This window comes from Equus quagga, chromosome 12, assembly GCF_021613505.1.
Source record: "Equus quagga isolate Etosha38 chromosome 12, UCLA_HA_Equagga_1.0, whole genome shotgun sequence".
Lineage (NCBI taxonomy): Eukaryota > Metazoa > Chordata > Mammalia > Perissodactyla > Equidae > Equus > Equus quagga.
Window position 1 is genome coordinate 14,321,234 of NC_060278.1, and position 21,485 is coordinate 14,342,718.

At 35.5% G+C, this 21,485-nt stretch overlaps 1 protein-coding gene across 1 annotated transcript in view; it reads right to left on the reverse strand.

The window, feature by feature from the left end:
• Nucleotides 1-21,485, reverse strand: part of PLXDC2 (plexin domain containing 2) — a 412,416-nt gene that overhangs the window by 111,005 nt on the left and 279,926 nt on the right. The window contains exons 6-7 of the mRNA XM_046678478.1: nucleotides 20,449-20,567; nucleotides 7,639-7,738 (exon numbers count right to left, since the gene is read on the reverse strand). Coding sequence (XP_046534434.1) covers nucleotides 7,639-7,738; nucleotides 20,449-20,567 — 219 coding nt within the window. The remainder of the gene's footprint in view (nucleotides 1-7,638; nucleotides 7,739-20,448; nucleotides 20,568-21,485) is intronic.

Consider the following 21,485-nt stretch of genomic DNA (forward strand, 5'->3'; position numbering starts at 1 on the left):
AAACCCATTAACATTCAACGGCTACACAATCATTCTTAGGAATCAGAGATGTGTAAAAACGTAAAAACAAGGATGTTCAGGACCATTTTACTGATAATTATTATGAAAAGCAACCTACATGACAAAGCAGTGCTGAGACAGGTTATATAAATTAAGAAACAAAGGAATTTGTGACACGCAGTGATAACCACTTTTTAGACAGGGATTTAGCTCTGTAGAAAAAATGTGTTGAAAAATGGTGAGAAAAACAGGTGGCAAAAATATTTATACCATAATGCCAGTTTTCTTAATGTGTGTGTGTTTGTGTGTATTTACTACAAACAAAAGATTGGAATGCAAGGTACATGGAAACATTGATTGTTATCTCTCTCTAGTAGATTGACCAGGCAATTTAAATTTTCTTCTTTGTGTTTTCTGCTATTTTACAAATTCCTCTGAATTAATATGCACTATGCTTATAATTACAAGTCTGTTTTTACACTCATATTTCTATAATGAATAATCAAAGTCACTGTATGTAGACCTGTTTTCTACATCTGTACCTGCGGAGATTGAATTAGCTGATCTCTGTGGTTCTTTTCTTTGTAAAGTTCTACAAAATATTTTACGAAAATGAGAGGGTGATGCAGAGACATATATACACACAGACAGAGACAACAAGACATTAAAAAACAAACAATGTCATAGTCAGAAAGTTTCAGAGACAGGGTGTCAAGTGTTTTTTAATGGAAATCCCTGTGGCCCCACTGTCATGAGCACTTGGCCCTGGTGTGGACATCTTAGCATCACTATCTTTTTAAAGTAATAATGTTGGTGATGATGAATAAACAATAGATATCAGTATAAATATAGTGTTTACTTTGTGCCAGGTATTGCCTGCTATATACATATGGCATCTTAGGTACATACACGGTAGTTTTGTATATAGAGAATGTTATAGAAATTAAATGCTCAAGGTCTCATGACCAGTATTAACACTACAATATCTCTTACACTTTATGGACTCTTAACTAATTTTTATCTTTTATTTTATTTTTAAAATATAAGGGTCAATGCATCTTTTCTGACCACAAAAGTATGAAATTAGAAATCAACTACAGGAAGAAAAACAGAAAAGCCACAAAAATGTGGATTTTAAACAAAATGCTACCGAGCAACCATTGGGTTAATGAAGAAATCAAAGGAGAAATCAAAAAATTCCTGGAGACAAAAGAAAATGAAAATATGACATGCCAAAATCTATGGGATACAGCAAAAGCAGTTCTAAGAGAGAACTTTATAGTGATTCAGGTCTACCTCAACAAAGAAGAAAAATCCCAAATAAGCACTCTAACAATGCATCTAAAGGTACTGGAAAAAGAAGAACAAACAAATCCGAAAATCCGCAGAAGGAAGTAAATAATAAAAATCAGAGCAGAAGTAAATGAAATAGAGACTAAAAATAAAATAGGAAAAATTAATGAAACCAAGAGCTGGTTCTTTGAAACGACAAAACAAAATGGACAAATCTTTAGCTAGGCTCACTAAGAAAAAAAGAGAAAAGGCTCAAATAAATAAAATCAGAAATGAAAGAGGAGAAATTACAACAGACACCTCAGAAATACAAAAGATAATAAGAGAATACTATGAAAAGTTATACGCCAACAAATTGTATAATGTAGGAGAAATGGATAAATTCTTAGAAACATACAACCTTCCAAAACTGGACCAAGAAGAAGCAGAAAATTTGAATAGACCAATGACCCGTAAGGAAATCAAAACAGCAATCAAAAACCTCCCAAAAAATAAAAGTCCAGGACCAGATGGCTTCCCTAGTGAATTCTACCAAACATTCAAAGAAGACTTACTACCTATCCTTCTCAAAATCTTCCAAAAAATTGAAGAGGAGGGGAGGCTTCCTAACTCCTTCTACGAAGCCAACATTATCCTGATACTGAAACCAGACAAGAACAACACAAAAAAAGAAAATTACAGGCCAATATCACTGATGAACATCGATGCAAAAATCCTCAACAAAATATTGGCAAATTGAATACAACAATACATTAAAAAGATCATACATCATGATCAAGTGGGTTTCATTCCAGGGATGCAGGGATGGTTCAACATCCACAATTCTAGCAACGTGATACACCACATTAACAAAATGAAGACTAAAAATCACATGATCATCTCAACAGATGCAGAGAAAGCATTTGACAAGATACAGCATCCATTTACGATAAAAACTCTAAATAAAATGGGTATAGAAGGAAAACACCTCAACACAATAAAGGTCATATATGACAAACCCACAGCAAATATCATTCTCAATGGAGAAAAACTGAAAGCTATGTCTCTACGAACAGGAACCAGGCAAGGATGCCCACTTTCACCACTCTTATTTAACATAGTATTGGAAGTCCTAGGCAGAGCAATGAGGCAAGAAAAAGAAAAAAAAGGGATCCATATTGGAAAAGAAGAAGTGAAACTATCACTCTTTGCAGATGACATGATTTTACATATAGAAAACCCTAAAGAACCCACTAAAAACCTTTTAGAAATAATAAATGAATACAGTCAAGTCTCAGGATACAAAATCAACATACAAAAATCAGTTGCATTTCTATATACTAACAACAAAGTAGGAGAAAGAGAAATTAAGAATACAATACCATTTACAAGTGCAACAAAAAGAATAAAATACCTAGGAATAAACTTAATGAAAGAGGTGAAAGATCTGTACACTGAAAACTATAAAACATTGTCGAAAGAAATCGAAGAAGACACAAATAAATGGAAAGATATTCCGTGTTCTTGGATTGGAAGAATTAACATAGTTAAAATGTCCATACTTCCTAAATCAATCTATATATTCAACGCAATCCCTATCAAAGTTCCAACAACATTTTTCACAGAAATAGAACAAACAATCCTAAAATTTATATAGGAACAACAAAAGACCCCGAAAAGCCAAAGTATTCCTCAGAAAAAAGAACAAAGCTGGAGGTTTCACACTCCCTGATTTCAAAATATACTACAAAACAAAAACAGCATGGTACTGGCACAAAAACAGACACACAGATCAATGGAACAGAATCAAGAGCCCAGAAATAAATCCACACATTTATGGACAGCTAATATTCTACAAGAGCATACAATGGAGAAAGGAGAGTCCATTCAATAAATGGTGTTGGGAAAACTGGACAGCCTCATGCAAAAGAATGAAAGTAGACCATTCACTTACAGCATGCACAAGAATCAACTCAAAATGGATTAAAGACTTGAATGTAAGACCCAAAACCATGAAACTTCTAGAAGAAAACATAGGCAGTACGCTCTTTGACATCGGTCTTAGTAGCATATTTTCAAGGACCACGTCTGACCAGGCAAGGGAAACAAAAGAAAAAATGAACAAATCAAACTAAATGGGACTACATCAAACTAAAAACCTTCTTCACAGCAAAGGAAACCATCAACAAAATGAAAAGACAACCTAAAAATTGGGAGAAGATATTTGCAAACCATATGTCAGATAGGGGTTAATATCCAAAATCTACAAAGAACTCATACGTCTCAACAACAAAAAAACCAACAACCCAATTAAAAAATGGGCAAAAGATCTGAACAGAGGTTTCTCCAAAGAAGATATACGGATGGCCAACAGGCATATGAAAGGATGCTCAACATCATTAGCTATCAGGGACATGCAAATCAAAACTACAATGAGGTATCACCTCACTCCAGTCAGAATGGCTGTAATGAACAAGACGGGAAACAAGTGTTGGAGAGGACGTGGAGAGAAGGGAACCCTTGTTCACTGCTGGTGGGAGTGCAAACTGGTGCAGCCACTATGGAAAGCGGTATGGAGTATCCTCAGAAAATTAAGACTAGATCTATCATATGATCCAGCTATCCCACTGCTGGGTATTTATCCAAAGAACTTGAAAACACAAATGCATAAAGATACATGCACCCCCATGTTCATTGCAGCATTATTCACAATAGCCAAGACTTGGAAGCAACCTAGGTGCCCATCAAGGGACGAATGGATAAAGAGGATGTGGCATATATACACAATGGAATACTATTCAGCCATAAGAAATGATGAGATCCGGCCACTTGTGACGACTTGGATGGTCCTTGAGGGTATTATGTGAAGTGAAATAAGTCAGAGGGAGAAAGTCAAATACTGTATGATCTCACTCATAAGCAGAAGATAAAAACAATGACAAACACACACATAGCAATGGAGATTGGACTGGTGGTTACCATAGGGGAAGGGAGAAAGGGAGAGAGCAAAAGGGGTAATTAGGCTCACATGTGAGGTGATGGACTATAATTAGCTTTTGGGTGGTGAACATGATGTAATCCACACAGAATTCAAAATATATTACGATGCACATCTGAAAGCTATATAATGTTATAATCCAATGCTACTGCAATAAAATTTTTAAAAAAGAAGAAAAAATGAAAAAAATATAAGGGTCAATTTCAATTTCACCATGGAATTTTTTCATTTTTTTGAAAGAGCAAAGGAATTTCCCTTGTAACCTCAGAACTATTTACTAATTCACTAACAATGCCTGAATTTCCTTTGATATTTTAAACTATTAGATAACCTAATCTTTTTTGAAAGACAAAAGCTACCTTAATAAGCTATGCTTGAAGATTATGTTGAAATTATTTACTATTTGGAAGCATTTAAAAACTGAAAAACAAGATTTTGGTGATGTTATGATGAAAGTGTGGGAAGAAATCTTCATAATAAATTAAACTTGCCTTACAGCTTTTTAAAGATGCTTTACCAAACCTTCAGCAAATCTGATAAAAATGGTATAGCCACTGTGGTCCCACTGGGAAAAATTATTCTCCAGGTTGTAGCTTACATTCTCACGTTGCCACGGCTAGATTAATCCGAGGATCTAGGTTCTATAACCCATGCAACCAAAATGTTTAAAAGAACAGAAAATTGATCTTATGAGAACATGGTCCTATGTAAATGCTTCTTGGAATACAGAAGAAACGAAACCACTCATTACTTAGGATAATGATCTGTTTTTCCCTAATTTCACTCAGGAGAAGAAAAAGGGGTAACAGAGATGAATGATTTAAATTCCATGAGGATGACTCCTAATAATGAGAAGTGTAAAATAAGGAAGCATAATTTTGAAAAGGACTTAAATATTTACCTAAATTCTGATTGCACAAATAACATACAGATCTCTAGGAATCATCTTATTTCTAAGAAAAAGACAATCCTTGTATAACTTATATCATGCTAACCTCTTCTTAGCCTAATTTCTGGCATAACTAAGTACGCTTTCTTTTTTTTCTTTTAGCTGAGAATACAATGCAATCTCTCCTCTTATACAGAAGCTCATGTAACAGACATTGTTACGTTTTATAAATGTGGGAACAGATTTTTAAGGAGATTTAAATTTTTCTGTTCCGAAAAAGATTTTTAAGTAGAATATATCAATTCCAATTTTCTTGCTGAAATGTAGTCTCATCCAACGGCAGGAATGAGTGGTTAGAAACTCAGAACTTCCATTGCTTCGTGGCTAATTTTCTCAGGATGGAACAGTGAGGTCAACAGGAATTGTGAATGTCATTCCAGCATGCAGCTTGCCTGAGAGAAGCTTTTCCCTGAACTCCAAGCTTGAGGAAGTTTTTTAGATGAATGCTGAGTTCCTAACTTTAGACATAATCTGTTCTCAAAATTCATATGAATTTTTAAATTTTTTTTGAGAAGATTAGCCCTGAACTAACATCTGCTGCCAATTCTCCTCTTTTTGCTGAGGAAGACTGGCCCTGAGCTAACATCCATGCCCATCTTCCTCTGCTTTATATGTGAGATGCCTGCCACAGTCTGGCTAGACAAGCAGCGCGTGGGTCCACACCTGGGATCCGAACCGGTGAGCCCCAGGCCTCCTAAGAGGAAGGCGCGAACTCAACCGCTGCACTGGCCAGCCCCTCAAAATTCATATGAATTTTACCAATTTATTCAATGAAATTTATGTTTGGGAAGGCTATTTTTCCTCCTAAACATAATGGTTACCCTCTTGTAATATAACAATGGATGCAAAATTGCATTTTGGGATTCTGAAGTCTAAGTACAATTTTTTCAGGCCTAAGTTCTCACACAATACTAGAATATTAAAATATATCTGAACAAAGTTTTTCTTTTGTACTTTGGTGGGTCTTTTTCTCTAAACAATAAAATATCAGAACATTGACGTGGACCAGGATGCTTTCTGAGGAAGCTGCAAATAAAATTCTTTCTGGGATGAAAGGAACCCACAAATAAACTAGTATTTCCTTTTACTTGTTCAATAATTGACTCAAGTCATGCTTGATTTAACATCTCTGAAAGAAAGAATGCAAGAATACTCCTTCCTCCTCAAATAAGAGACAACTTTGGCTCCCCCAAGACCGAGCTTCTTATTTAAGAGTTCCGTCAAGATGTCTTTATGTTGCCTGTACATGCTAATATATCCTTGTTTTGGTCACGGCACAATTTGATTTCTGGAAAATCCGCCTTGATTTGACAGTCCCCTTGAATCTTACCTCCCACAAATTTTCAGCTAACAGAGAGACACCGCCACGGAAGATTCATGCTCTTCACCAAACAGAACCGCCACACTGAATATCATTGTAAACCATAGTTGTAAGATAACCTGTATAATGTTTCCAGTCAATCTTTTGCTCTGAAAGTCTAAATAATTTCCACTCCATTTACTGTCTATATATGAGAGATGGCATAATTAAACAGAATTAGCTCAAGTCAAGACCAAATAGCATATGCATGTGATAAATTATCTACCAGCATAATGAAATAAAAGAAGAAAAAGAACTCTGAATAAAAGGGAAAGAAATGATCTAATCTTGAGTTGTATTTTACTGGCCCTTCTTGCAGGTCTAGGACACAAACAATTTCAGTACTAACACACCCAAGTGCCCCTCAGGACTGTTCTGGAAGCAGAGGAGGTTTAAAACACAGAAACTTTCAAATAATGGCAACATTTACATGATCAGAACTACTATGAATAGCTGTTACATTTTGAATTTCTAATCTGATGAACAGCTGCCCAAAGTAACACATATGATTTTATTCCACAAATTTAAACTAGACTAGATGGCAAAAATGATTTAAACAAAGAAGATACATGTGTTCTCTGGTAGGTACAGTTCCACCAAAATTTTTTTCACCTCAATTTATACTTTTTCTTTCATCTTCCTTTAGACTTTCAGTTTTATACAAACATGTTGAACATAAAATCCACAAATCTTCTCTTTTGCTGATAAATGTATTTAAACAAAACAAACAAAAGTCATACCTATCAGTGAAATAATCTGTCACTTATTAATGTTTTTCTTACTCCTAATAAAAGAAATATATCTACACCACCAAGCTAACTATCCTAAAAAATCTAAAATTACACACTCTTGGCTTGGCTATTTAATTGCACTTTATCGAAAATATTAACAGAGAGATTGCCAATGCCAATAAGAGTTATAAACCCAACAGCATAATTAACAAGCAGCAATTAGCTAAGTGATTCCTTGCTCGAAGAATTACATCTGCCTGAGATCAATCTCTTTTAAATTTACCCCCACACCAGGCTCATACTTTGCGATTACCCTTCTTCTACATACTGGGAATTTGTTGGATCCTGTGGACAACGACAAATGCATCAGACAGCCCCACTTTCACTGGGTGATTGGTTGAACTTATCTGTGTGACCAAGACAGGAATCTGGAAAAGAAAAAGCAGATGCTATGTGTTAGGTTTGAATTTCACTCAGGGGTCAGGGCGAGGAGTGGGATCATCTCGTTTAATGGGTAAAATCAGGTGATGGAGATGAAGGACCAGAAAGAGAGAGAGCAGGAAATATTAAAGAAGAAAGACGTATAGTACCTAAACATAACATCTGTTTGGTGCTATTTGGTGGGTTACAGTGACAAGAGAGTTCCTGGTCCTACAGATGGCTACTTGATGTTGAGAGTAATAGATTCTCAGAGAACCTAACTGATGCTGGATGCTGAAAACTTATCACACATATAGGCACACCATGAATGCATTTATTGCTGGATACCATTTCAGGAATAGAGATTCTTCTTGCATTACTTGTTGTCTAAAAAGACTTTATGATGCATTTATTTTCATAGTTTTTAAAAATCCTTGTTTATAAGTAGTCTTACAGATACAAAACCTAAAGAATGACAAATAAGTGCACTGCTAAATATCTACTTATCAATGGAATTGTTGATTAATATATAGTTAATTGGTCAATTGTTAATGGACACCTGACTTCTCCATGCTAGTTGAAACTCATGGAAAAATTTATGAATTATTATAAGTCATCTCAAGGTCAGATTTCCTAAATTGGAAACTCAATGGAACCAAAATCTGAATATGATAGACATTTCTTGTATTTACAGTTAAAAAAATTAGGACACATTGGGACTATTTTAAACATGATACAATAGTTAAAAATGAGACAAACTCTTGGAGCCAATTTTGCTAGATTTAGAAAAGAGTCATTGGAAGTATGATTACTATCTTTATTCTCAGTTTTATAGAATTAAAAATGGGAATGAAACCATCTTCAATAAATAAATGGACAAGAAACAAAAAGATAGGTAGAATAAACAGATCTGTAAGTAGAATAATCTGTAGGTAGAATAAGCGGACAGTGGGCCATCTGTGGGTAATTCATTTAAAGAACATATCAGATCAAACATTTGTTATTTCAACCATAACAAACAACAGAGTAATAAGACAAAAGCAGAATAACCTGGAGAGAAGATATAATAAGGGCTGTACTCCTTATTTTTGCCCATGACATCATAAAATTGTAAAAGGGCTATTTTGTTGAAATTGACCAATTAAGAGCAAATTTTAATGTTTCTGAAGTTTGCAGAATTATCTCGAAGCAAGTAAATGGAAGATGGCATTTTCCCTTTATGTACTAAATCAGTCCTCTCTTAAACAATGTTAAGGTATTGCCAATTTTATATCAGTATCTCCAGTTTGTAACCAGCATTAAGAAGTATTCTGATATTTGGACAACAGAAACAAACAAAGCAAAACCAAAATTTCTGCCCCAAAAAGTTCATTTACTAAATGAAACTCTGATATACTTTATTTAGTGCTTACTAAGCCATCATATATTCAGTATCAATATATGTAATCTATTTCTGAGTGGGGATTATGCCATTACCCAGTTTCATATGACATGTTGAGGAGTGCTAATATAAAAGTAATTCATATTCAAGACAGACTTACAGTTAAAGAAGAAAAGACAAAAGAACAGGAAAAGCATAGAAAAAATTTCCAATTCATAAGAAAGTCATAATTTTTAAATAGCACTCTTTTTTTTTTGAGAAAGTTAGCCCTAAGCTAACTGCTGCCAATCCTCCCCTTTTTGCTGAGGAAGGCTGGCCCTGAGCTAACATCCGTGCCCGTCTTTCTCTACTTTATATGTGGGACGCCTACCACAGCATGGCTTGCCAAGTGGTGCCATGTCCACACCTGGGATCCGAACTGGTGAACCCCGGGCCGCCGAAGCGGAATCTGCTCACTTAACAGCTGCACCACCGGGCTGGCCCCTAAATAGCACTATTAATAGATGCCTGCTTAGGAGTAAGTATGAAAGCTTTGCTACTTGCATTTGTCACTTGCTTCCATTCTCCAACATCTATGACTGCAGTTATCCTCTGCAAGATGTGAAATATTTTACCGGACAATTCTGTGGTAATGGATTGTATTTCTTCTTTTCCCATACTTCCAGCAGAACTTGAGTTTATCTTGCTATCGATTGGAAAATACTATTCTATTTTTATAAATATTTTATATTTTTATACGAAAGTTTGTTTTCCAGGTCACACATCTTGGTTCCTGCAGACCTCACGGTATAGCAGCTTTCCCTTCTCTTCAGGTTATCTACTTCACCTCTTCTATCTGTCTTCCTTATCTCTTCCCTTACCTAGCCATCTTTCATTTTGATGTTTTCTCCATCTTTTTCCTTCCTTTCACTCCCTTCTTTTATATTTTGTCTCTAAGTCGAAGCCTCTCCTCCTTGCACTTTTTATCTGTGGTGGATTGATGGCCGGCAATAAGGGCCTCAATCAAAGGCCTCCTTATATCCATACTCTTTGCCTTTTCACTCTGTGGTCCTCTTCCACTCTGACTCTGGCTCAATAATAAGGCAAAAGAAGACGACAGCAAACCTGAAGCAAAAGACAGCCTTGAAAAAGTGTTTGCACATTTCCACCTCCTTTCTTGGACCCCTGCCACTGCATGAGAATGTACCCTGCTGGTCTGCTAAAGATACACAAAAGACGTGGAAAAATGTTTTCTTTCCAGCAGAGGTCATCCTTGACCAGGTAGCCCCTAGCCAATCCATCAGCTAAAAGCCTACACATGAGTGAGACAAGTTGCGTCAGCAGGGTCCAACTCAGATCAGTAGAACAACCAAGACATCTTGTGAGAAATAAGAAATGGAGTTGTTCTAAGCCACTGCATTTTGAGATGATTTGTTACACAGCAATACCAACCAATACATTCTCTATTAAAGACTCACTAGCCAATACAAACTTCTCTGGGTGTTTGTACATAAAATGAAGTAGTATTATTCCTCCTAGGTGTCTGGGAATCAGATAAATATCTCTGCACCTCTAGGTACAATTAAACTTGAAAGATTGGAATGTTTCAGTAGAAAAGTTTAATTTTCTGCATCTTATTTTCACTCTTTTATATCCTTTATTTTCCAGTTTATTGCTTTTCCTCTAGACTCCAAAAATAGAGACCAACGTTATGTTACCTAGATCCAGATTCACTTAACCTAAGGAAAATCTACCCCAAACCAAAATGGGTAGCCTAACAACGTAGAGTTTTCTGTCACTGAAAATAATCACATCATAAATTGGCCAACCCTCTAGGAAGAAAGTTATAGATGACCTGTAAGGATCCTTTCAGCCTCAAATTCAATGATTTCATTATAGTGAATTATCTTGACTTTTCCAAGTTTCAACAAGCAAATTGTTAACAATGATTTAAACCAAAATTATAAGGGTGAAATGTTCCACCTATACACAAAGAGAGCAGAGGTAGGTAGAAATCATCTTTTGCTTCTAAGGGTAACATTTTAACTTGCTGCAATTTTTTTAAGATTTACTTATTCATGGGAGAGTGACTTCTGAGGACTAACCACTAATACCATACATATCTCTATGCTGAGTCTTAATATAATGTGGGAATATAAAATAGAAAATGAATTTCTGAGAATAATGTCTACTACATATAAATTACTTTCTCAAAAGGCATATACACTCTCCATGCTATTCGATAAGATAAGATAGGAAGAATTCATTCGCTCATTTATCAGATATTAACTGAACATTTTCTCTGTATTATTGTAGGCACTGGAATTACGGAAGAGAACAAAATAAAGACTGTGCCTTCATAGAGCTTTACCTTCTAGAGGGTGGAGGCCGACATTTAAACTAGTGGATACAAAAAATATAGCATGCTAGGAGGTGGTAAGTGCTAAAGAGGAAACTAAAACATGGTAAAGAGATAGAAAGGGATGGGGCCTCTTTGAGAGAAGGAGTCACAGAAAGTAAGGTGACTTTTCTGTAGTAAGCCTGCTATGAGGATATTTGAGGAACAGCTCTGAGTAGAGGGACCAGTGCATGCGAAGGCCTTGGTTGAATTGTCTTGGTGTCTTTTAGGAATTAAAACACTATCACTGGACCATAAGAGTGTCAAAGTTGCTGGGAATTAGTGGGGGCAGATGGTAGGGAGCACGCATTCCCTGCAGCCATGGCAATGACTTTGGATTTTATTCCAAGTCGTATGGGGAAGGTTTAAAGGGTTTGGAACAGTAGAAGGACATTCCATGACATCTGAAAAAGATCACACTGGCTGCTGTGTGATCAAGAATGTAGGGGGCAAGCGTAGACAGAGAAACTACTTAGGAGGGTATCAGAGTTGTCCAGATAAGAGACGGGTGTTTTAGACTATGCTAGAGCAGTGAGTATAGGAGGTGGAAGTGACAGGAAGATGGATCCTGGATGAACTGTGAAGGTACTGCTATCAAGACATGCCATGGATTTAAGGGGAGTGAGAGAAAGGAGAGTCAACAATGCCACTGAAGCTTTTGGTCTCAGTAGCAGGAAAAATGGAGTCCAGTTTTTCATCATGGCTGCCATGTTGTACAACTTCAGTTCAGTCACCTTGCAGGCCATAAGAATGGTGTCCTCTGGATCTGCAGAGAAGAACCTGTACATCTCTAAAAAGGAGGTCTGAAATGTCCAGAGAGGGAGAAAACTAGAAGAGGAAGTGTTAGAAAAGGATAACAATTTTATGGCAATATCACTGGCCTCAAATGCTTTTCTTTAAAATTTCACAGACTTCATGAATAAACGCATAGGTTTTCTAAAACTGTGGTATTTTATCTTGATTAAAATATTAAAATGAAAATGTACAAGAAGCTTTCAATTCCCTACGTTTTCTTAGAAACCACTCTGCCTTTTATGAAATGATTACATATCTGGTTTTGAAAAAACCACTTTCACCAATTGTATTAAATGTCTAACATTGTAGAAGATTAATGAGGAATAGACAAACAATTCCGGGCTTTCTAATAGATTTCTTCCAGAAATACGTCTGTGTCTCTCCACCGGATATTGTCATATCTTTTTTACTCTGCCTTCTTGGGCTGTAATCTTTTTACTTCAAAACATCAAAGGTGTGGGGTTGTTCTACGAAAGTATCCTTCATCCACTCACTGTAGCCAAGTAACGAGGCTGTGTAAGCTGTCTGTGTGCAAGGCAGACCAGTCTGCAGGTTTCCAGGTCAATAGAAAATCACAGACCATTAAGATGAGTTAGGGGCACTATTAAAAGCCATATTGAAAATGAACTACTTTTTGATGAACATCAACACAACAATTTCATGTGTGTGTGCGTATAAATAAACTATCGAGAATGTACAGCTAATATTGAGCAAAATTAGCTCAGGAAAGGGTCTGTCATATTGTCACAGTCACCTGTTCTTCAGAAGACTATATTTAGAAGGATGTGAAGGACCCAAGCCAGAGAAGTCATGGCCAAGGATGACGTCCACGTACAAAAATCCTAAAAACTTTGCTTATGGGAAGCGATTTTGCATCCTTTCTACAAATTTATATTAATTCTCAAAACGTCTCCTAAATCAGTTCCTGGGGATGTCAGGAAGCCAATTTGAAATGGTACAAACTCTAAACTACAGAAGCTTTTTTAAAAAAAGAAATGTAGCTTCATTATTTTCAAGGGCCTATAATAGTTGCCTTTTTATGATTAAAGCAAAGCTAAATTTTCACTCAGCCACTGTATGATTTGTATTGAATCATAAATTTCTGAGAATGAGTTTTACAATTACAGTCATTCTACAGGATAGATAGCAGGAAAGGAGCACTAACACCAGTTAAAATACGCTTCCATTTCAGCTTACACAAGCATTTATCAATTGTATTTTTTTTTAGGTATTTTATTTTTTATTCCATTTTACAAGACACAGATAGTGAAGCAAATGAAGTATGGATACAAAAAAGCATTGCAATGGCTAAACAAAATTAAGGCAGGAGATGATATTAGGAGCAAGCAAAGGTAGGCCTTTGGAGGAAGACTCAAAGACAGCTCGGCGTTCCACACTGTGGCATCATTCTCCAAGACACAAGGGCGCAACACAACGCCTAGAATGTAAACTTTTATGTCCATCTCTAAAACAGTTATGGAGATAACAGCATGCTGCTTGAGTCAGAGCTAATGGAATTTTACTTCTCTCTTGGTTCTGCCCTGCAAATCTCGCCAAAACATTCATTTGTTTCCATTATGGACCCAGCTATCTATCTAACAGGCAGCACAGCATCTCAGCAAGGGCTTGATTGTATAGTATCTGTTCCAAAGTATGAATCATACGCCTATCAGAACATAACTGGAAAAGAATTACTCTAAACTCATTTTTGTTCACTTGCTAATCAGCAATACGGTGTCTAGCAGTTTTACACATATATATGTCTGTGTGTAATAATAAATATATAAATATACATATATAATTCTTTTTAAACCCAAAGCTTACTATTTTATCCATTCTCACCTGCATTCAAGCCCTAACTTCCCACCTTATCTTTCTGAAATGTCTGATCTGGCTTCTGCATTACTCAATAAGGCATCCAATTTTAAAAAGTCATGCTGTCTTTTATTATTATCAAAACAACACATAAAGTCCAGAGTATTAGTGCTTAGTTATCTGAAAACTACATTTGAACAGAAAAGCTTTTGGTTAAACTTGACAATATAAAAAATCCATTTGCTTTCCTGGAGATTGTTACCATTTCGCATAATTATTTTAATCTCTTTTTAGCTTACATACACCTTTCCATGTGCCAGGTATTAAGACTTGATGGCACGGACGCAAAGGAGAGCCCTAAGCTAAAGATACTTTCTTAACATGCCTCCTGCCCCCATCTTCACAGTCATACCCTATCTAAAATCTGAAAGAAGACAAATAACAGCATAACGTTGAGAAGTAAAGACAGTCCCTATATTGAAAGAGGAGTCTCAAATTTAATCTCTACATAAGCTGGTGCTGGCCTGGGATAAGAAAGAAGAAATCAGTGAGGGCAAAAGAGAAGGGAGCACACCCTGAGTAAAATTTCCAGCCAATTGTTGCTATGTGGAAATGCAGGATAAGTGTTTCCAAACCTTCTGGTTTCTCAAGAGAAGATGCAAATGTATATTTTTGTTTGAAATCTGATATTTAAATGTTGACAACATATCCATTTTATAAACACATACACACGTAAATCGATGTGACCTCTGACTTAAAGTTCACTAGTGAACTGACACCTAGAGTTGGAGCTTCATATAAAAGGAGACAGTGAGGCGGGTGCCAGCTGAAGAAGCCCGTGTGACTCGTCTCAAGACAGTCAACACTACGGCGGGGACTTTACCTGGGACGACAGTTGGGTAAGGGGGCTTGCCTGAACAAGGCCTGGGAATAACACAGTAAGGGAAAAGAAATGGGATGGGATACCCTGCACTGTGGGTTTGAGGAGACACATGGAATATCAAGGACTTTCACCTCAGGGACAAAGGGTCCGTTTGGTCTTGGAACCTCAGAGCAGAGAGACAAGAAATGGCCTCATACAGCAAGAGCACCTTGTGAGAGAAACTTCTCAGTGACACCTCAGGGAGAAAAGGGAAGTGGGACTTGAAAGGAGAAAGGGCACCCAGAAAGAGCACACACATGGCCCGAGGACAACATAACCATTCGGTGCAGGGCCAGCATTAGAACAAATTTTCTATTTCTAAAATTATTTCTTCTAGGTTATTGGTCCTTCTACTGGCTACTTTATTTCTTTATTTCTTTTTACTCACAGCATTTGTTATTGGAACATTACAAAGGGAAAATGGTTCAACTGTCATTTTCTTACACTACAGAAAATAAAGAGAAATGAAAACATCAGGAGCTTCTATAGGTGAGATAACTAAAGAATAAAATACACCCACAAATGCAAATGAATTAGATCTTAAATAAAGCCTTGTAGATATAATTTCATACTTTATGTACTTAAAATACAGGGAAGTGTGATGATATAAAATCATCTGTGTCTACATTTCTTTAAAATTATTTCCTTAGAGTTTATAATCAGTATTTTAACTGATCCGGGGTTTCTCAACCTTATATTACAAATTTATTAAATAAATTTTATTTAAATAAAAATATATATGTTTCTGCTCACACAACTATAAAGTTTCTTGGATTAATTTACCCTATTAACATATGTCAAAGATTCTGATACATATAGCAATAGCCATAAATGCAAATTATTTCATATCTAAATGGCAATTGTTTCACTGTTCAGTTCTTTTTAGCTTTCTCTGACTCTCTTGAATTCTTTTAGTCCATAAATTCTACAAGCTCAGTAAGTGTTCATCTTTTAATACTTTCAGGATGATTACCATGAATGAAGGGTTATTACAGTTTAAATAAGAGGAATAGTCTTCAAAGAAATTCAAAAAATGCATTAAGGGTGCCATTTAAACCTACAACCAATTGGCAATGGCGATTTATTAACTATGCATTCTTCCACAGTAACAGTAAATGTTACACTAAGGAACATTAGGTTTAAATACTTAAATGGTAAAATAGATTAAAAAGTGATTTTACTTAATAAACAATAAAGTTCCTATATACTGACCTCCTCTGAAATTTGCTGCTGAAGGAGATAGTAAGGTACTTAAACAAGCAAATGGATGGAATAGGCTGACTCTCAGGTGGGTATGCATTTTCTATGGTTTCCCCCCGTCACCATAAAAAAGGATTACATGACATATTTTTTAATTGCACTGTCCAAAACTGGTGACCATCCTGTCCCTCCCATGAGATGGTAAAAAAAAAAATCAAATTTGCAATAGACACAATATGAATGATATCCTTCCCTAGTTTGTATCAAAAGTAACAATAAATTCAAAATATAATCAGAGAAGAAAGATGAAATGCAACTTCTAAAATATGACGGTATACTAGTATAGACAGCATCAAGAACTGTCAGATATCTGACTTCAAATTTCTAATACATTTGGAATGAAGTAATTTTTTGGGAATAGGTAGTTTCCTTGTTACACTGTCAATAGAACAAAAATTTCAGGTCTCTATCTATATAATCAAACAATCATCATTATTCAATGGTAACTTAAAATAATATAAAGAATCTGGGTTCTATGGTCAGAGCCAGTTATTAACAGACTAGAAAATTGGAATTTGATTTTCCAAATTCCATTGATCTAAGAGAGGATGCATGTTATTATTATTATTTTTTTTACCTATGGACTTTTTTTCATTTTTTAAAGCACAGGAGTTCAGAGCCACTAAGGCCAATGCTCCATAGTAAATACCTAGGTCTTAGGTGGAGAGCCCTGAAGGACGACCCGCTAAGAGTAAGGACCGTGAAGCTAACTAAAGTAAACAGCTGTGTAACAATAAGGGCCTATAACTTAAAGCAGAATTTCAAATTTTGGGTTGAATAATACAGAACTATAAGCTCAGGAGAGATAACAATTATTTAAAGGAGTCTGTGCCTCCCCTATTTCTCTCACCAGTATGGTCAGAAGAATACTGGGCCTTTGGTGAAAGACCATTGAATGCTATGAGCAAATTTTTATTCATTCTTATTTTAAACAGTAGTAAAGTACTTCCCTATCTCGATCTCATTACAAGAAAGATTGTTATGAGAAGCACAAATGTATTTTATAATTTATTGATCATTATTTATCTAGTTTGCACTGTGAAAAATTATGCTGTTGGAGAAATGACCGTACATGGAGCATGACAGAATTGGAGGTCATTTGAGTGGTTCGTATAGGCAGTTGGTACATTAAGAATTACTAAGAGAAACATAATTAACTACCAGAATAAATCATTTGAGGATAATAAACTGAAATTCGTATCAATAAATTTATTCAGTGCATTACTAATTTTAGTCTACAATTTAACCAAGTCCTTTATTGGCAGTTCCTGCATAAAATAGAATTTTTTTTCTCAAGCAAAATGTAATAAAATAAAACAAAGCTGGCATTAGCCAGTTAGGAGCAACGTATTACAGAAAGAATTGTATTTCCTCCCTGTCTATAATTTTTTTTTCTGCTTTATCTCCCCAAACCCGCCCCCTCCCCCCCCCGGTACACAGTTGTATATCTCAGTTGCACGTCCTTCTAGTTGTGGGATGTGGGACGCCGCCTCAACGTGACGAGCGGTGCCATGTCCGCGCCCAGCATCCGAACCAGCGAAAGCCTGGGCCGCTGCAGCAGAGCGCGCGAACTTAACCACTCCGCCACGGAGCCGGCCCCCCTGTCTATAATTTTGGTTCTGTACATTTAATCTGGACAGGAACATAAAATTATACTCCTTATATTCTTAGGTTCTTATGATTTCATTAGCTCTATAACTTAACTAGAAATACTTCTCCTGACTTTGTGGGATTGTAATTGTATAATATATTGGAGTCAGATAAAAAGATTACTAAATACCACACATTAACAAGGATTTATTGAAAAAACAAATAGGAAATAGATTTGTAAATTGTTATACGTAATCTCCTTGGGAAAGAAAGAAATAGATTTGTAAATTGTTATACGTAATCTCCTTGGGAAAGAAAAAAATGTTGAGGTATCTTGGGATCACCAAATTAAGATGACCTGTGACCTCCAGCATGTAATTTAACCTTTCTGACTCAGTTTTCTTACTATAAAATCAAGATAATTGTGTGTGATTTAATTCCATAATTAAGCCACACACATTTATTCCATAGCTTCTAGGTGGCAGCACCTTTGTGAAAGGCTAAGAATATTAAAATATGAGATATTGTTGAAGAATTGAAAAGTATAAAGTATGTGAAAGCATTTTGTCAGGGATAATAAATTATGCAAACAACCATTGTATGCTATCGTGATTATAAATATTTTTCTAGAAGTGCCAGGAGCATCTAGCTCTCACCCCAATTGCAGAGGACCCCTATCGTGGAAAATTTTGCAAATAGAAATTTGCCTCAGCAAATAAAATGAATGATAAGTATTAGAAATAAAAAAAGTAGGATGGAAAATTTTTTAGAAACTGCTTTCTAATCAGGACAGAGAAAGGACAGTAAGGCAAATAATAAAGTAGTGACTTCTCTAGAACTCTGAGTTTAGAAGGCCTGATGTTCAATAGGACAACAGTCTGGGAATGTGAAGAAAGTGTTAAAATTGCCCATCAGCTTATTCCCCATAACAAAACAAGAAAATCATAATGGAAAATTTTTTCTTTGATTAAAATTAAAAAAAGAAGAAAACATTTAAAAATACCAAACCCACTACAAAGAGAGAATAGGAAAAATAAACTGTTACTCTGCAATGTGAGATACCATTGAGAACAGTATAAATGAAAATGACAATTTTTACAGTAAGGACTAGAGAGAGAGACCACAATAAGAACACAAACTTCTGTTTTGACAAAGCCTACAGTTAGTGAGATTTAAGACTCTACACTCACTGACCCTACATCTTTCCAGAAACTTTACCACTGTTGGTTAAAACTGTTGAAAACTAACATTCCATAATGTCACTCTGCAGCCCCAGCAACACATCAGATTATAATGAAAACTTGAAACGACTGAGTCCCTTTGAGCGACATTCTCTCAGCTTCCAGAGAGTGTGCTCCGAGAATATGGTAGGCAATGATATAAAAATATAGCTCTGGATGAAGAAGCACCAAATAGAACAGACCTTACATTATATTCTATTTATATTATCACCCCAAGTAAATGATTAATTCTACAGAAGAATTCTTCAAAGAAGTGGGAACATTTAACATGGTTATGAGATTTCCAAAAGTTGGCCTATTTAATGGAAATATAAATATCCCTCACTTTATAAAAAAGATAGACTTCAGAAGACTTGACCAAAGGGAAAATTTCTAAAATTGTCAGTATCTTTTTAACAGCTGAAGATTCATTTCCAAAGAGAAAATAACCCTTCAGTTGAAAATAAAATATTGAGTCTGCATTATTATAAATACCCATTAATCCATAGGTTAATAATGCCCACTATCAATTCATATTGTCAGAATTTCTCTCATGCCTAGCTATTGCCTAAAACCTCACATCTGCTGTTCTTGGAACCTTATTCCTATATTCTTTGTTTTCTTCCCCCAAAGTTTAGGTTGTCTAATAGAGCTTAATGACATTGTCAATAGAGTTTTGAACCAAACATGCTATTATTCTAATTTAGATATTCTGTAAATTTAAGGCTACTATTTAGCAAATTTCCATTCTTTACTTTGTCAATTTGGTAAAATGAAACAAACCATAAGTTTAAGTTCATTTATTCTTTCTGTCACTTAGATCTCTAATTAATCTTTCCTATCAGGTTGCAATAAGCATCGGCCAAAGGGATTGTGGACTCAGCTGTCCTGGAACGCTTTAAGTATTGGGTCATTAAGTCACACAAGTTTTCATGTCTACTAATTCTTTTAGAATTAGAACCAAAAAAGTCACAGAAATTGACAAGGCAAAACAAAAAATATAAATATAAACAATCAGATGTAGATGAGAAGAAATTCTTCCAAATTGGAAATATGTTTTCTTAGATATATATCATTATAATACCACTAGAATATAATTATTCAATAATTTTATGAAATTCCTGGATTATAATAGCAATGATATCAGAAAACAAAACAAGATAAAACCTAAAGAATTAACAATCGGTGCCACACAGTAGATTTAAAAAAACGTATTTTTTTATGAAGCAAAAGAAATCAAGAAGTGAGAAAATGATCTGAGGTTCATTTCTATAAAATATCCCTTTCTTAAAACTTGGAGGAAAAGCTAGATAGAGGTCAAGGTCAAAGGGGAAGGAAATCATCAATACATTACTTACTTCTTTGTATCCAAAGATGATGCGTCCATCTATGAGGAGGGTTGCCTGGAATGTGAAGCTTCCCAGGTTGTAATTATCCTGCAGATGTACATGGTCCCACTGGACAACAAGTGCTGTGCCTATAAACACCATTAGAACAGAAGAAATGCAATGAGAAAAACATATCAATGAATTCTAGTGGGAGTCTTCACAAAAGTATGGATCTAGCCTTCAAATCTTGTAGTTGCGCTATTTGAATTTTACATGGTTTGAATCCTGTTATTGAAATAGCATTGGGGATATTTTTAAAGAATTGAGTATTCTCTAAATATTTAGTAAATTCTAACCTCATACTGAGGTTAACATTGAGCCCAGTAAGGGGAAATTTTGCCTTAGGAAGTCCATTAACGTTAATGGGCACTGTCTGCTTAAATTTCTCTGAGCCTCTTTCAAAATGCAGCCCAAGTGGATTGAATGAACTTCAAATACATTTGACAAATGCTGAAAGTGAAAGGAACACATCCAGGAAAGCTATAATCACTTATAAAAGACCTGAAAATGTCTTTTTCATACATACAATTATACTCTTCCACGCTGAAGAAATTCCTTTAACATTAATGGGAATTTTCTTCTTTGATTCACAATGCCTGCATTTCTGTCTTTGTTGTATTCCTTTAAAGAGGCTGCAAGGTAGCTTACAGGGCCCCAGGCTAAAATTTCTGAAGCCCCCTTGAAATACACTGAGATGAATCTTCAGTGCTATATCTCATATTCCAATGAGTCAACCTGCCAGTGTTTATTATAAAGCTATTAACATGAAATATACATTGGAACACAGTATAAGAGCCACCAATGAGAATTCATATTTTGTTTTAACTGACAGTGTTTATTCTCTATTTTTTGAAAAGAAAACAAATGAGCAGCTTTTGCTTAGCTTAAAAATCTTGTTGCCAAAAAATGTTGTACAGAAAATGAAACTCACAGAACCAAAAGAGCAAAACTTACCTCCCAGATCAGTAAATATCTGAGTATGAAAGAAAAAAACCAAGATTTTATGA